General features: G+C 42.4%; 1 protein-coding gene and 1 long non-coding RNA gene across 5 annotated transcripts in view; both read right to left on the bottom strand.

Moving 5' to 3' along the window:
* Positions 1-2767: 2767 nt before the first annotated feature.
* Positions 2768-17206, bottom strand: part of ncf1 (neutrophil cytosolic factor 1) — a 29222-nt gene continuing 14783 nt past the window's right edge. For 3 of the 4 annotated variants that reach the window (XM_071339262.1, XM_071339263.1, XM_071339265.1), the window contains one exon: positions 2768-3320. In XM_071339262.1, the coding sequence (XP_071195363.1) occupies positions 3175-3320 (146 nt within the window). In that variant the 3' untranslated portion in view covers positions 2768-3174. Of the gene's footprint in view, positions 3341-17206 lie in introns of all 4 variants that reach the window. The other variant, XM_071339264.1, reaches the window with a different exon arrangement.
* LOC139537676 (uncharacterized) lies at positions 3485-17202 on the bottom strand. The gene is made up of 2 exons (XR_011667583.1): positions 14883-17202; positions 3485-5964 (listed from the first exon to the last, which is right to left on the bottom strand). It is a non-coding gene; the product is annotated as an uncharacterized lncRNA (long non-coding RNA).

The raw sequence follows: 17206 nt of genomic DNA, 5'->3' as shown, positions 1-17206 counted from the left end.
TTAGCTAAGGATCTAAAGTTGTTCCCAACTTCTTTTTTTTTTTTAAATTTAACCTTCATTTAACTAGGCAAGTCAGTTAAGAACAAATTATTATTTACAATGACGGCCTACCCCGGCCAAACCCTCCCTAACCCGGACGATGCTGGGCCAATTGTGCGCCGTCCTATGGGACTCGCTATCACAATACAGCCCAGTATCAAACCCGGGTCTGTAGTGATGCCTCTAGCACTGGCCTTAGACCGCTGCGCCACTCACAACATGCAACCTTTAGGTTGCTAGTCGTTTGCGTCATAGGTTCGAGTTAGCGTAAGGGTTCGACATGCAACAATTTCAAAGATTTTACTGAGTTACAATTCATATAAGGAAATCAGTCAATTGAAATAAATTCATTTGGACCTAATCTATGGATTTCACATGACTGGGCAGTGGCGCAGCCATGTGTGGGCATAGGCCCAACCACTTGGGAGCCAGGCCCAGCCAATCAGGAGTTTTTCTCCACAAAAGGGCTTTTTTACAGACAGAAATACCCTTCAGTTTTATCAGCTGTCCGGGTGGCTGGTCTCAGACATTCCACAGGTAAAAAAGCAGGAAGTGGAGATACCACCCTGCATACCACTGCTGGCTTGCTTCTGAAGCGAAGCAGGGTTGGTCCTGGTCAGTCTCTGGATGGGAGACCAGATGCTGCTGGAAGTGGTGTTGGAGGGCCAGTAGGAGGCACTCTTTCCTCTGGTCTAAAAAGTATTTGTGTATTCAACAGGTCGCATATCATTTTAAAAACGGCATGCATGGCAAGTATGCGTTCTTAAAAAACATGAGCTGGCGCACACCCAGAATAATAGTTTGTGTGGAGGTGCTAACTAACGGCAAATAAACTATAAAAATAAAGAGAGTCACACACTCCATGTATAATCTCCCAGCAATTGAATGGGTATTTACCAACGATTTGGCATCACTGTACCTTCCTCAGGGTCTGCGTACCTGCCACGGATACAGTTGCATTTCACAGTGAGCGAAGACATATGAGGCCAAAACTAAGTGCAGTCAAGTAGTAGTGGTTAGGCAGTGGTCAGGTCACCAACCCTGGTCCTTGAGACCTGGGAGTGCAAGGCTTTTGCTCCAGCCCAGTACTTACTCACTTAATTTAGCTAATCAACTGCTCATCAAATCAAATGTTATTTGTCACATGCGCCAAATACAACCTTACCGTGAAATGCTTACTTACAAGCCCTTAACCAACAATACAGTTCAAGAAATAGAGTAAAGAAAATATTGACTAAATAAACTAAAGTAAAAAAATAAATAAAAAAGTTACATAATAAAATAATAACGAGGCTATGTACAGGGAGGGGGTAGTGGTACCGAGTCAATGTGCGGGGGTACAAGTTAGTCGAGGTCATTTGCACATGTAATGTAGGTAGGGGTAAAGTGACTATGCATAGATAATAAACAGCAAGTAGGGGCTTTTTTACACTCTTTCCTCTGGTCTAAAAAGTATCCCAATGCCCCAGAGCAGTGATTGGGGACACTGCCCTGTGTAGGGTGCTGTCTTTTAGCTGGGACGTTACATGGGTGTCCTGACTCTCTGAGGTCATTAAAGATCCCATGGCACTTATTGTAAGAGTAGGGGTGTTAACCCCGGTGTCCTGGCTAAACTCCCAATCTGGCCCTCAAACCATCACGGTCACCTAATAATCCCCAGTTTACAATTGGCTCTTTCATCCCCCTCCTCTCCCCTGTAACTATTCCCCAGGTCGTTGCTGTAAATGAGAACGTGTTCTCAGTCAACTTACCTGGTAAAATAAAAAATCTAGGGCTGGCATGGTTACGTAGTCTGCGATTGTGAGGCCGGTTGGACGTACTGAAAAATTCTCATAAACATTGAAGGCGGCTTATGGTGGAGAAATTAACATTACATGCTCTGGTGGATATTCCTGCAGTCAGCATGCCAATTGCATGCTCCTTTAAAACTTGAGATATCTGGGCCTCCCGAGTGGTGTAGCGGTCTATGGCAATGCTTGAGGCATCACTACAGACCCGGGTTTGATCCCCGGCTGTGTCACAACTGGCCGTTGGCCCCGTGTCGTCTGGGTCAGGGCGGGTGTTAAGAAGCGTGGTTAGGCGGGGTCATGTTTTGGAGGACGCATGACTCGACCTGAGCGAGTGGGGGAGTTGCAGCAATGAGACAAGATCGTAATTGGATATCCCACCCCAAAATGTAGACATCTGTGGCATTGTGTTGTGACAAAACTACACACTTTAGATTGTCCCCAGTACAAAGGTGCACCTGTTTAATCAGCTTCTTGATATGCCAAACCTGTCAGGTGGATGGGCTATCTTGGCAAAGGACAAATACTCACGAACATGTAAGTAAACAAATTTGTGCACAAAATATGAGATATGCTTTTTGTGCGTATGGAACATTTGTGATCTTTTATTTCAGCTCATGAAACATGGTACCAACACTTTACAGGTTGCGTTTATTTTTTTGTTCAGTATAGTTGCAAGATGTTATAGTTGTGGTTCGCTAAAGTTACCCCCAGCGTGATTCGAACACCCATCCTCCCGGACTCACCTCCCTACTTTAGTTTCCATCTTAACTAACATTCTGTCTTAAGTAACCATACCATTTGTAACATCATGAATTTGAGGTACCCCAAAAAATGTGTACTATGCTACCTCTAGTCGGAGCGACCAGGCTGGAATCATACATACATACATAAGGACAAGGAGCATGAGCAGAGAAGATAAAAATGCAGAGACTGCAGAACATTTTCTGAATATATTATTTATTTTGTAGGTTACAAATGGCTAAATTCAACAAATAAATAACTAATCTTATATTCCAAAAACCGCATACTGAGTCAAACACATTTAACAACCACACACTTGATCAAAAAACATTAAAAACATTGCATACGTAAAAGTAACAATAAGAAAAATGACCCTAGAAAAACAAATACACCTTTGCTTTTGTACATACATTCACTTTTCACTATTGTTTTACTTTCTCCATAAGCAGTTAGCTGGTGCTAAGTGGTAACATTCAGAACAAAATGTAAATTGCCCTCTATGGCACACATGGTTGGCTTTATCGGCTGTTTAGCTTGTAATGCGCACATTAACCCATCTCTGATTGCATTGCTGACAGGAGTCCAGATCCACACAGTTTAAAGCTTAGCTCGATTTGCGGACACTGACTTTCTTGCGGGTGTTCTCTGTACAGCGCTCCATGATGAGTTCAGGACTGGGCCGAGGGGGGATAATGGGAGCCCCTTTCAGCTCAACCCCTGGACTAGAGCCCGCTGTCTTTGGGATGTTGTCTGAAAAACAACACAATAAACTAGGCCTAAATTCATGAAAGTCAATCTATAGAGGTTAGGGAATTATGAAGGTCTTTTATTAGCAATGGTCATATAAATTATTAAAATGTTAAAAATACAATACTGATAAATCTAAAAATTGGACATTGGATGAAGAGACTCCAAACTTTTAGAATTGTTTTAATCCATCAGATATTGACTGAATTATAGCACACAAGACATTGTACTGGGAGAGACAAATAATTAATGAAGTTCAGGCATGTGGGAATTCAGGTATTCAATTAATTGTAACATTTCACTTTTTCTTATAATGCACTCATGTATACATTTTCTTAGTATGAGGTAGTTTTGAATATTCTGAGATTAAATTTTAAAAAGTTGTGCTTCATTTGAATATACTGTTTGGCCACATGAATAAATTAACATAAAGCGGTGGAACAGGGCTGCAACCACCCACGTTCCTCTGTCTAGGCTACCTTTAATTATAAAACTGCGCTCAACTGCACTCTTAGACCAGGGATACTAAACTCAGCAAATAAAGAAATGTCCTCTCACTGTCAACTGCGTTTATTTTCAGCAAACTTAACATGTGTTAAACAACAGACTCATGAACTGCACCAGATTTGCCAGTTCTTGCTGTGAGATGTTACCAAGGCACCTGCAAGTTTCCGGACATTTCCGGGAGGAAATGATCTCCACCCTCAGATCCAACAGTTCCCAGACGTGCTCAATGGGATTGAGATCTGAGCTCTTCGCTGGCCTTGGCAGAACACTGACATTCCTGTCTTGCTGGAAATCACGCACAGAACGAGCAGTATGTCATGCTGGACGGTCATGTCAGGATGAGCCTGCAGGAAGGGTACCACATGAGGGAGGATGTCTTCCCTGTAACGCACAGTGTTGAGATTGCCTGCAATGACAACAAGCTCAGTCCGATGATGCTGTGAAACACCGCCCCAGAGCTTGATGGACCCTCCACCTCCAAATCGATCCCACTCCAGAGTACAGGCCTCGGTGTCACGCTCATTCCTTTGACGATAAACGCGAATCCGACCATCCCCCCTGGTGAGACAAAACCGCGACTCATCAGTGAAGAGCACTTTTTGCCTATCCTGTCTGGTTCAGCGACGGTGGGTTTGTGCCCATAGGGTTTGCGACGCTGTTGCCGGTGATGTCTGGTGAGGACCTGCCTTACAACAGGCCTACAAGCCCTCAGTCCAGCCTCTCTCAGCCTATTGCGGACAGTCTGAGCACTGATGGAGGGATTGTGCGTTCCTGGTGTAACTCGGGCAGTTGTTGTTGCCATCCTGTACCTGTCCCGCAGGTGTGATACTTGGATGTACCGATCCTGTGCAGGTGTTGTTACACGTGGTCTGCCACTGTGAGGATGATCAGCTGTCCGTCCTATCTCCCTGTAGTGCTGTCTTAGGCGTCTCACAGTACAGACATTGCAATTTATTGCCCTGGCCACACCTGCAGTCCTCATGCCTCCTTGCAGCATGCCTAAGGCACGTTCACGTAGATGAGCAGGGACCCTGGGCATCTTTCTTTTGGTGTTTTTTAGAGTCAGTAGAAAGGCCTCTTTAGTGTCCTAAGTTTTCATAACTGTGACTTTAATTGCCTACCGTCTGTAAGCTGTTAGTGTCTTAACGACCGTTCCACAGGTGCATGTTCATTAATTGTTTATGGTTCATTGAACAAGCATGGAAAACAGTATTTAAACCCTTCACAATGAAGATCTGTGAAGTTATTTGGATTTTTACGAATTATCTTTGAAAGACAGGGTCCTGAAAAAGGGACGTTTCATTTTTTGCTGTGTTTATTTGAGAAGGTCCCATCACACCAATTTCCTAGGTTGCAAAGATCTGAATGGATATTGTAATTTATCGGCGTAGTAGTAATACACTACCACCTCGCAACCCCAAACTGTTCATAATGTGTGTTCATAAGATACCCGAGTGACTCAACAAAATCAATTGGGGCCCTTGGGCATCTGGCCAATATATATATAGAATATTTAGATATCTGGTTAGCTCAATTTACCTATCTAGCTAACATGGGCTAGTAGTTGATCAACTGGACATTTCTGACAGGTAATAAATAGCTCTACGTTGGTCAGCGAATGACATAAGAGGAAAACTGCCCATGCACTACCAAATTTTGAAATTTCACCTTGTGCATTCTACTATTACAACTCTCAACAGCAGTAAATTGAAAGCCTGACTGAGTTCCCCAAAACAAAACGTTTTTTTATTTCTAGAAAATTATTCAGGATCCGCGGTCTGTATTGACCCCTTAATGGGTCCGGATGTGGACCGTGGTCTACCTGTAGAGTATGGCTAGTCTAAACTGCCTCATTAATGAATCATTACTGTTGTCACATTCGCTTGCATAATTCAACAATTGTTTAAAGAGAAGGATACACCCAATTTAAACTCAACAAACTTGCTCTAGGTTATACTGTACTTATCTATACATCCTTTACAGTATTTGCGGGGTCAGAGATAATATCACTATAATCTGAGTGTTCAATTTTACGGAAGTGGTTTTCATTTCAGCACATCTAGTTTGTTAACATTTCAACTGTAATAAATTAACTTTTTTCAACTGCACAAAAAATGAACACTCACCAAAATAAAGTTATCTTTCTGTAAGAAATTGAAATAGATACTGGAGACTAGTATAACAACATTCCAACATAGGCTATCCTTTGTACAAAATGAACCCACCCTCTCTTTGTCCTTAGGCACATGCCGATCTCATTAGATACTAACCTCAGACACACACACACCCCACTCAGGACAGGCCCCTGAAACATCATTTAGACATACACATTCTTTCCAAGGGTGTGACTCAAGACAAAGAACTATGTCAAGAGCCAATGGAACGTCGACACCTGGTCCGAACAGGACCACTCACGACCAAGATTGACCAAGAGGAAGGCCAGACGACAAGACCACCTACTTTGCTAGTTGCCTATATAATTTGAATGTACTGTTTAGAGCGGTCTCTTCTCCGACGATTTCATAAGAATCTGACAGAAAGGGGCCGTGCACGTTTTTGCCTGATATCTTTACACTTGAATAAAACGGCCTTATTATAAAATTATCCACCTCGTCCTATGTCTCCACTTGTTCTCCTGTCTCAAGTAAACGTTTTATCAACAGACTTGGTAGCAGAGGATGGTTATACACCTTTGATTTCGGTCCATAGAAAATTGATCAGACAGGAGGCGAGTGGGAGAAAGATTCAAGAAGGAGAGGTGACCCGCTCGAGGGAGACGTCGGCGATTCAACTCACCCAGGAAACTGATCAAAGAGCTCGAAAATATTAAGGTAAGCAGAGCCGGTTTAATCAAAATCTGCATATTGTATTATAGCCAATATCTAAATTATGATCAGGAGTACTGAGGTGAGTGTGAATTGTTGCTAAATTTATGTGGAATTGTCTAGAATCTAAGGCACGGTGTAAGGATATCTGCGTTAAAAATCCCATTCCAAGTAGTCTGATAACAGTGAGGAATTAAATGAATTTTGTCTGAATGTATTCCAAGTAGTCTGATAACAGTGAGGAATTAAATGAATTAACTGAATGTATTCCAAGTAGTCTGATAACAGTGAGGAATTAAATGAATTTTGTCTGAATGTATTCCAAGTAGTCTGATAACAGTGAGGAATTAACACTGAATGTATTCCAAGTAGTCTGATAACAGTGAGGAATTAAATGAATTTTGTCTGAATGTATTCCAAGTAGTCTGATAACAGTGAGGAATTGTGGTAATAGCGAACCTGAGCCTACTGGAGTTGGCATTCCAGTAGACAGAAGGCTATGCTGAATGTATTCCAAGTAGTCTGATAACAGTGAGGAATTAAATGCTGAAATGTATTCCAAGTAGTCTGATATACCAGTGAGGAATCGATGAAATAAGTTGCATGAGCAGAACCGAGACAAGTCGATAACGCCAAATCAATGTGAGTGATTGAACGTTCCACGAGGCCGATTGCTAATAATTAGCCATATGCTAAGTTGAGGCTGTGTTGGAAGTGACCGCCGGGTCAGAGAAGCAGCTATTTTCTGCTGATAAGTTGACCTGATTTTTCCCTCTCGTGCTGTTGATAAATCCTTAAGGGTTAGAATTAATTTGACAATTATTTTAGAAGCGCTTGATTTACTAGTATATTGTTCCCAAAGGAAATTTCTTGAATGTTTTGGCAAAGTATTTAATTAATCGAGAAAAAAACGAGTTCAAATTAATCGAAAAAGTTAAAAGTAATAATATCTTTCGAATAAAAGATCTTATAATTGCCATTCCAATTATATCAGGAGCGCCTGAATTCATTAGTATATTGTTCCCAAAGGAAACTTCTGAAATATTTTGCCAAAGTATTTAATTAATTGAATAAGCGAAAAGCAATAATATTTTTATTATAAGTACCTAAAACTGTCATTCCAATTATATCAGGAGCGCGTGAATATATTCGTATATTGTTTCAAAAAGATATAGCTGAAATATTGTTGGAAAACGAAAATAATTCATCGAATACACGGCAATAAAATTCTTTGTCCACGCGGGTCGGACACGAGACTAAGGGGGGTTAGAGAAAAATACATCGCTGGTTTCGATCAGTGACGGGCTAAAGTATACAAAGATAATAATAGACACAGACATAGCTTAACGACAAAATGACCACGACTATCGTCCCCAAACACAAATTCAACGAATATTTAGATCAGAGAATGAAAGACAGAGCAGGCGGGAGATTACATTACAAACCCGTTAAAAGAATTTGGGAAGAAGTGAGGCTGAAATGGACGCAAGCCGGTTTCCTTAGTGGAGTCTCCCCATCAAAAGGGCAGCTCCTCACTATGGAGAAAAAATTAGGGGAAGCAGTGAAGGAAAAGATAGAAAGTGAAGCTGAAAAGAATAAGAGTCACTTATTTAAAAAGGAAGGAACAAAGCAAAGGGAAAGAGCAGAGGCTGAGCTGAAAATAGGAATTTGGGCAATTGAAGAAATTAGAAGAGCACTCCCTTACAGGAAACCTGATACGATGGGGGTGGGCACTGGAGCACCAACTGACACCAAAGAGGGCAGGCCCAACAATAATGACGCCCCACCTACCACCACAGCAGCCCCATCGGCCCCAATCCATCTCAGGGGCACTGTGGGGTTAATGGCAATTCCCCAGGCTCAGTTCAACTCCCATGTGCATCACCACATCACCCAATACAATAAGGATAAGGGAGGGGCTGAACCACAAATCCAGTCCCTACAGGTACAACTTTTGAAACTACAATTGAAAGAGGCCCAGAAAGGAGAGAAACCCAAGAAACAGATGGTGGCTGAAGACCAACAAGAAATCTCACAAATTATTGAAAAAACTGTTTCCCGAATGATACAGCAACAACAACTACCCATCTTCACCCAGCAGGGACCAACTATACACCCACCCCAGGAGCAGCCATTCCAACTGCCGTATGCCTACCCGCTTCAGCCATACCCTTCGTCGGAACCACCACTACAACCCTACTACCCACTACCACAATCAAACTATTCACCCACATGGGGACAGCCCCAGAGGTACTCTGGATCTTATGGAAGCTGTCATAATTGTAAACAAGCTGGGCACATGGTGCGACAGTGTCCGCACCCAATAACCCCGGCCCAAAGCCAGTTTCTGGCCAAAAGGGGACGAGGATACGCCCCTAGACCAAGGGGGAGTCAGGCCAATGATGTATCAACCACGTGCGGCCCTTCAACCCGCATACAATCACCCCAATCCAGACCCGAATCAGCAATCACCTCCCCCTTTTCAGGGCATGGCTGACGAATATGCCCCATGGCCCTGAAGCTGCTCACCACTAACCTACACTCATCATTGTCCTGGACTACTGAAGCATCAAAGGCTTTTGCACTCTTGAAAACAGATCTCTAAGTGGCAGTAGCCCTAACAGCACCTGACTAAAAAAAACAAGTTCCATCTGGATGTTTCTGAAAAGGAAGGATTTACATCATCCATCCTTTTCCAGAACCTAGAGGGGGAGAGTAGAGTGTTGAGGTATCACTCCTCCAAACTGGACCACATTGAAGAAGGGCAAACCACATGCTCCAGGTATGTGGCTGCAGTGGCAAAAGCTATTGGAAAAACAGCCCACATGATAATGTGCCATCCATTGGAAATCCACACCCACCATGGGGTTGCAGCATATCTGATGAGCAAAGAATTCACGTTCAGCGCTGAAAGGAAGTGGCTGCAAACCGAACTCATGTGTATTGTTTAATGACAAACGCTCCATGTACCAATAGGGTCGGATGTGTAAATGTCAACTGATTAATGGATGTTGTTTAATGATGGGGTTAGTGTACAGGCCACAATCTCATAAGTCTCGTGGAACGCGCCAATCAAATGTATGTGCAGGTTTGAAGTTGATTTGGGTTAAAGTCCTGCCCCTGGCGTTGCTGGCCATGATAGCCTCTCCAGGTGCAGGCACCCATCTCTCTCCTCATGAGACAATGGCTGGAGGAGTCATGCTGGGTTCACCAAGGGAGGGAGGTCATATGCCCGCCCTTGATGTATAACAAATTGTAATGTCTGATAATTGACGGAACTTTCTGCAGCTCTCTCCACACAGATTCACAAGGTCCAAATGGGGAAGTTGACAGAAGATCCGCCATCACTGAAGGTAAAAAATTGGTGACTGGGTGGGGTTAAAAGTCCGCAAGAGAAAGTGGCTAGAACCCAGGTGGACTGGACTGTACGAAGTGAGGGAAGTTACTTCACACTCAGTCCAGGTCAAAGGTAAATCAGGCGCACCTTGGCACCACCTCACACATTGCACTCCAGCCCCAATCCCTTCTAGAACACTGACAGAAGTCAGAGCTGATTTAAACAGCTTAAATTCGATTCCAAATGAAGACATTCCTGACTCAGGTGATGCGGAATCAAACTCCGCCTCCCCTGATAAAGGAACCTCGCCCAGTTAGAGGGATATTTCTCCCTCCCTGGGCAAGGCTAGGGATATCTGGCCCCTTATTTGTGATATTCCTACTGATATTTGGGGTGTCCCTGGGCACTTTCACATGGTTAATAGAATAACTATAACCGGATCCCCATGGATGTATGTCACGGACACTCTAGTCTAACTAGGTAATAATAGATTAAAAAAAAAAATTAAAAAAAAAAAAAAAAAAATTAAAAATTTTGAAAACAATAGTTAAAATAAGAAACTAATATGGCTCAAATTGAGAAGGTTGAATAAGAGTGGGTGGAGAGCTGTGCAGAGAATGGACAGAAGATGGCAGTATTGCAGCACCCAATGGTCTCCCAGTCGACGGGGGGCCTGGTTGAATGCTGGTGACATAATTTTGTTTTTTGGAGTAAACATTAAGGTTAAGGGTTTCCGTGTTCCCAGAGATAAGATATCTTAAAAGAATACACTCATATTGGAATAGGAGTTTTACTTTCTGAGTTTTATTTAGGCAAGGGACTTTGAGAAGATAAAGGGTTCTTTTGGTATGTCTAGATATGGAACACGAATGTAGGTGTAACCTTTTGGCCTATTTTCTGTTTTCGTTGCATTTTTCCGGTGACTTGATCACTCACGGGGAAAATGTAGTGAGAATAATGAAGTTGTGTCATTGGGGATACTAGTTTTGAGGTAAATTGATTATTATAGAGTTTATAACTCTTGACCATAAGGTAAGCATTTGTATTGGCCATTAGAAGATAGAGATAGGTTAATTAAGGTTATGTTAGGACTTTAGAGATTGACACTATAAGACCTGTTGTTATTTTTAAATCCATGCAGATAAAGTCAAAACAGTGAGACACTTAGTTAATATTGTAAAGGAACACATAGTTGTTATTGACTATTATTAGAAAAAGGCAGACAGATGGGTCTACCCCGCACTGTTGAGACCTTGAAGGTTTGAGAGCAGAGTGGGGAGGGTGGACCAGGAAATGAGCAAGGTAGGCTGTGAAATAAGAAAGGAGAGAAAGGGTTTAACATATATGAGCAGCACAGATACATTTTAAAGTAGATAAGTCACTTGACAGAGAATTGGAAAAAAATAGATATGAATGTACGCCCAAGGGAGAATTGGATATGCGGCGAATGAATGGGACGTTTCTATATTATAATGTACTAAGTCATTATTTAGAGTAGGTAAGGTTGATACCTGGCCAGAGCCAGGTATCAAACGGGGGAGGGGTACATTGTGGTCTAGGATAGGATGGGGCCTATTGGAAAATAAACTAATGTAAAATTCAAAATTATAGCTAACAAATAGGTATAGAAGTTAAATATATAATCAGATAAAACAAATGAGAAACTGGTGGTTAACCAAATCTGTATGTCCAGGATTTTATGCGTTGCAGGTGAATTAAAGGAGAAGGTGATTCACTCGACCTGGGGGCATATCGCACTTGGAGGGTGAGGCACACTGACACTGCCGAATGATCACAGAGTTAAGGAGAAGAACTGTTGCTAATAAAGCTCGGGGGTCAACTCCTTAATGAAAATTCCCTGACCCCGACCTTCCCTCACTGTGTACGTTCATAGAAGTGAAAGTGTTGTTTGACCTCTGGCTGATGATGTGTTCTTTGGGAGAGGGTGGGGTTTTACAGGACTGCTTGCAGTCCTGAGCTGTCTGATTAGGATACGATGGGGATGTTACCATCACAGTGTTGCCAGAACCACCACCAGTTCTAACGGACCAGGGTTCAGCCGGCCTCCTCCACCACTTCAAGACCAAGTCCCACGCCATCACCTAAGCTCTCCAATCTGGTACAGGTAATAAATATAAAAGACATCTAAGATAGTGAACAATTGGGGACTGAAACTGGTTATGAGGAAAGGGAGAATATGTGGTTGGCCTAAAGAATACTTAATAGAAAGGACTGTGTCGTATGTGGACATGCCAGACCTATTCTGGCTGCTCACCCATTTGCCCTAAGTAATGTGGAAGGTTGGATGTGTATATTGGAAAGTTTAAGCCAAATTCAACCTTGTGTAAAACTCTTGAGTTTTGTGTTCCCAGAAGTACCTCCCCAGAAGGTACCGTGGGGAGTTAAGGCATATGGAGGATATTACAGCTGTAACACTGGTACAGGTAGAGGTAGAGACTATGGGAGGTTCCCTACTGCTGCCTGGATCACTAATGTCACTATTAACTAGAGGTGTTGCTGATGTATGGTGGATGTGTGGACCTGCCAGGCAGTTGACCCCCATTTTGAAAGGAAATTGTCGTTGCACATGTGTTTTGGCCAGTCTGATAACACCATTGCCTATTATTGAGGTTACAGCTAATCAACTTCTGGGAGCTGCACATGACACAGAGACTCGGTACCAACCCAGGAGACGGCAGAACCGTGACGCTCCTTGGTCCGAGGGTACAGATAACATGCACACCAACCTGTTGGGGTCCCAATAGGGGTCCCCCACGAATACCAGACATCAAACAGGAATGATGGCCTGTGGCATCTATTGCCCAGTTTGGCCCAGCTATTGTTGATACTAAGCAGAATGCTTGGATCAATTATATCTACTATAATCAACAATGATTTGTTAAACTACACCCACACAGTACTTACGGGGATGGCTGAACGATTGGAGGCTACCTCTCAAACCAGTAGACAAAATAGACTAGAACTGGACATGATTCTGGCCAACCAGGGAGGTGTATGTAAAATGATTGGAGAACAGTGTTGCACGTTTGTCCCTAAACAATACTAGTCCGGATGGGAGCATTTCAAAAGCTCTGAGTGGGTTGGCAAGGTTCAGTGGAGATGAAGGGTCTTGCAGGTGTGGAGGAGAGTGGACTGTTCTCTGGCTGGGTGGTTGGTTTGGTAAGTACACTACAATGATGATTACTGGATTTCTGACACTAGTTGTTGTTTTTCATTTTTGTGTTGCCTGTATCATACCTTGTTTGAAGTCTGTTACAGATGTGGAAAGGGCCTATGGTATGATGCCGCTGCTTGATGCTCCAGTTGGAGAGGCTGATACGAAAACAAGCTTCCGCAGGAAAGTGGGCTTGACAGAGGAGGACCCTTGGTTTGCTGTAGTTGATGTTGTCGAATGAATAAAAAGTGATGTTTGTCCTCCCTGTTGTGAAGGTTTGAAGTTCCCGGGTGGCGACGAGCCCACCTGGTACAGGTTGTATAGAGGGATGGACCTGAGGGTTTAACATATTCTCGTTTTTTGGGTTACTAATGTGTGGTTGGCCACTCCAGGTGTAGTTATTGGAGTGGTCTCCTTTTTGGTCCTTGCTTATTTACGACTCAACTTACATTGATGCTAGTGGTGTCCCTAGGGGGTGCCAGATGAGTATAAACTGGTTGACCAAGTAGCCGCGGGGTTTGAATCATCATTTTGCTGGTGGTGTACAGTTAATAAAAATGTGGACAGAATTAATTACATTCATTTTAATGTTCAGAAACTGGGCAATTGGACTCAACAAGGATTTGAGGCGGTCCATGGACAATTGGCAGCTACATCCCTGATGGCATTTCAAAACAGAATCGCGGTAGATATGTTATCGGCTGAGAAAGGGGGGGTCTGTGCCATGTTTGGTGAGCAGTGCTGTACTTTCATTCCCAACAATACAGCTACGGATGGGAGTCTGACTGAGGTATTGGAGGGACTCCGTACCCTTAATGGTAAGATGAAACAGCATTCTGGAGTGGACACGTCTATGTGGGACTCATGGATGGATGCTTTTGGGAAATATAAGACGCTGGTTTCCTCCATCCTAGTATCTATTTCCGTGTTTGCAGGCATTCTTGTACTTTGTGGATGCTGTTGCATTCCATGTGCGCGCACGCTTGCTAGTCGTGTTATCACTGCCGCCATAGACCCTAATCAGGAAAGGGCCCAAATGTTCCCATTGCTTGATGATGGGGAAGCTGGACCTGTCTATCTATTTGAGGACTAAGATATTTTTATGTCACGTCTCTTGTGAGACGTGTAGAGGGGGAATCAAAAATTTGTCTTCTGACAAATTTTATCTAGTTTATTCACGTCTAGAAGACGTGAAGAGGGGGATTTGTAAGAAATTGAAATAGATACTGGAGACTAGTATAACAACATTCCAACATAGGCTATCCTTTGTACAAAATGAACCCACCCTCTCTTTGTCCTTAGGCACATGCCGATCTCATTAGATACTAACCTCAGACACACACACACCCCACTCAGGACAGGCCCCTGAAACATCATTTAGACATACACATTCTTTCCAAGGGTGTGACTCAAGACAAAGAACTATGTCAAGAGCCAATGGAACGTCGACACCTGGTCCGAACAGGACCACTCACGACCAAGATTGACCAAGAGGAAGGCCAGACGACAAGACCACCTACTTTGCTAGTTGCCTATATAATTTGAATGTACTGTTTAGAGCGGTCTCTTCTCCGACGATTTCATAAGAATCTGACAGAAAGGGGCCGTGCACGTTTTTGCCTGATATCTTTACACTTGAATAAAACGGCCTTATTATAAAATTATCCACCTCGTCCTATGTCTCCACTTGTTCTCCTGTCTCAAGTAAACGTTTTATCAACATTTCGTCTATTTTTTGTAATGTAAGTGTCGAGACGGTACGTTAAGTACCCGACTAAGAGTTGGAGTTCTTACAGGGATACACAGCGTGGCGTTCACATGGGGTCCACTGGAGTACGGATGTAAATATCTGCCGTTGGCGGCCATTCAAATTATCCCAACGTTAATTCTCTTAAACTAAATACCATGACTGTTTTCTCATTAGCTGGGAATGTTGTTTGAAATATCCAATACAACATTATTTCACTGATATTGTTAACCCACTGCATACCCCTTAGAAATAATAATTATTGTGAGCAGGGTATGCTGTTAGCATGCTAACACTCATTAAGATAGACTGATAGCATAGCTAACGATGGCTAGCATTCACTGGCTGACGTTTAAGTAACTTTTGAGTGTAATGGAGTTGACTGGTTACTATGACATGAATATATATATATATATATTCAATATATATATATATATATATATATATATATATATATATATATATATATTCAATATATATATATATTCATCATGTCATTTGGATGGGAGCTATAATCCGGTTATAACATCGCCCCCAAAAATCACCTGTGTCGTTATTTCTTGAATTCAGGTAAAGTTAAAATGTTTTAAATGAGGATAGAAAACCGTGGATGAGTAGTGTCCCTTTAGATGCATTTCAGCCACAACCGGAGTGTGTGACAGGTCATTACAAACATTTCTGCGGTCATAATGTTAGTGGGAAAAAAGCAAATGGCACGCAAGAGTTGGAAATAGTCGCAAGAGTAAAATGAAAGCAATCAATCCAGTGATATTTAAGTGAGTAGAATTTGCACCCCTCAAAACACAGGAAAAGCTAAATCCTCAGGTGGTCGGGGCATACGCATTGCTACTTTTATGGAGACTGCAATATACACAGGGTATACAAAACAATAAGAACACCTGCTCTTTCCATGACATAGACTGACCAGGTAATTTCATTTGAAAGCTATGATCCCTTATTGATGTCACTTGTTAAATCCACTTCAATCAGTGTAGATGAAGGGAAGGAGACAGGGTAAAGGAGGATTTTTAAGCCTTGAGATAATTGAGACATGGATTGTGTATGTGTGCCATTCAGAGGGTGAATGGGCAAGACTAAAGATTTTAGTGCCTTTGAACAGGGTATGGTAGTAGGTGCCAGGTTATTGTGTCAAGAACTGCAACACTGCTGGGTTTTTCACACTCAACAGTTTCCCGTGTGTATCAAGAATGGTCCACCACCCAAAGGACATCCAGCCAGCTTGACATAACTGTGGGAAGCATTGGAGTCAACATGGCCAGCATTCCTGTGGAACGCTTTCGGCACCCTGTAGAGTCCATGCCCCGACGGATTGAGGCTGTTTTGAAGGCAAAACGGCGTGGGAGGGGTGTAACTCAGTATTAGGAAGGTGTTCCTAATGTTTGGTATACTCAGTGTACATCTCTGGGAGCAAGCCATTGCCGATACTGTTTGAAGCAGGGTCTCCAGCGGGGTAGTATCTATCTTTCAAACATTTAGGATTATTAGATTGAGCTCAATCCAATTTAAGCCCAACCTGGTTAGACGTACTGCTAAATTCTCTAAAACAACGTTTGAGGCAGCTTATGGTAGAGAAATGAACATTAAATTATCTGGCAACAGGTCTAGTGGACATTCCTGCAGTCAGCATGCCAATCGCACACTCCCTCAGAACTTGAGACATCTGTGGCATTGTGTTGTGTGACAACTGCACATGTTAGAGTTGCCTTTTGTCCCCAGCACAAAGTGCACCTGTGTACTGATCATGCTCTTCAATCTGCTACTTGATATGCCACACCCGTCAGGTGAATGGATTATCTTGGCAAAGGAGATGTGCGCTCACTAACAGGGATGTAAACACATTTATGCACACAATTTGAGAGAAATAAGCTTTTTGTGCATATGCAACATTTCTGGGATGTTTTATTTTAGCTCATGAAATACTGGACCAACACTTAACATGTTGCGTTTATATTCTTGTTTAGTGTTTCATGCTGAAACCCTCATATTAAGCACCACTGCTATTGACTATGTTGATGTTTTTTTATTTAGGATAATGTTTTACAACTTTGTCATTCTATTTTTAAATCTTATTCAATTATTTAATATATTTTGTGATAAAGGCACACAGAGGGACAGAGATTATTAGACACCTGTGATAATCTGAAGTACCCAAAAGGGCCACTAGATGTCTTGTTATAGATTACATAAAATCCTTGAACTGATACCAAAATTCTAGTAGTTTACTGGTAAACTTGGAAAGTTTTCAGTAATATACCCTCCCTTTGCAACCCTAGGTAT

This window comes from Salvelinus alpinus, chromosome 13 (assembly GCF_045679555.1).
Source record: "Salvelinus alpinus chromosome 13, SLU_Salpinus.1, whole genome shotgun sequence".
Taxonomy (NCBI): domain Eukaryota; kingdom Metazoa; phylum Chordata; class Actinopteri; order Salmoniformes; family Salmonidae; genus Salvelinus; species Salvelinus alpinus.
This window is presented reverse-complemented; position numbering and strand designations above follow the sequence as displayed.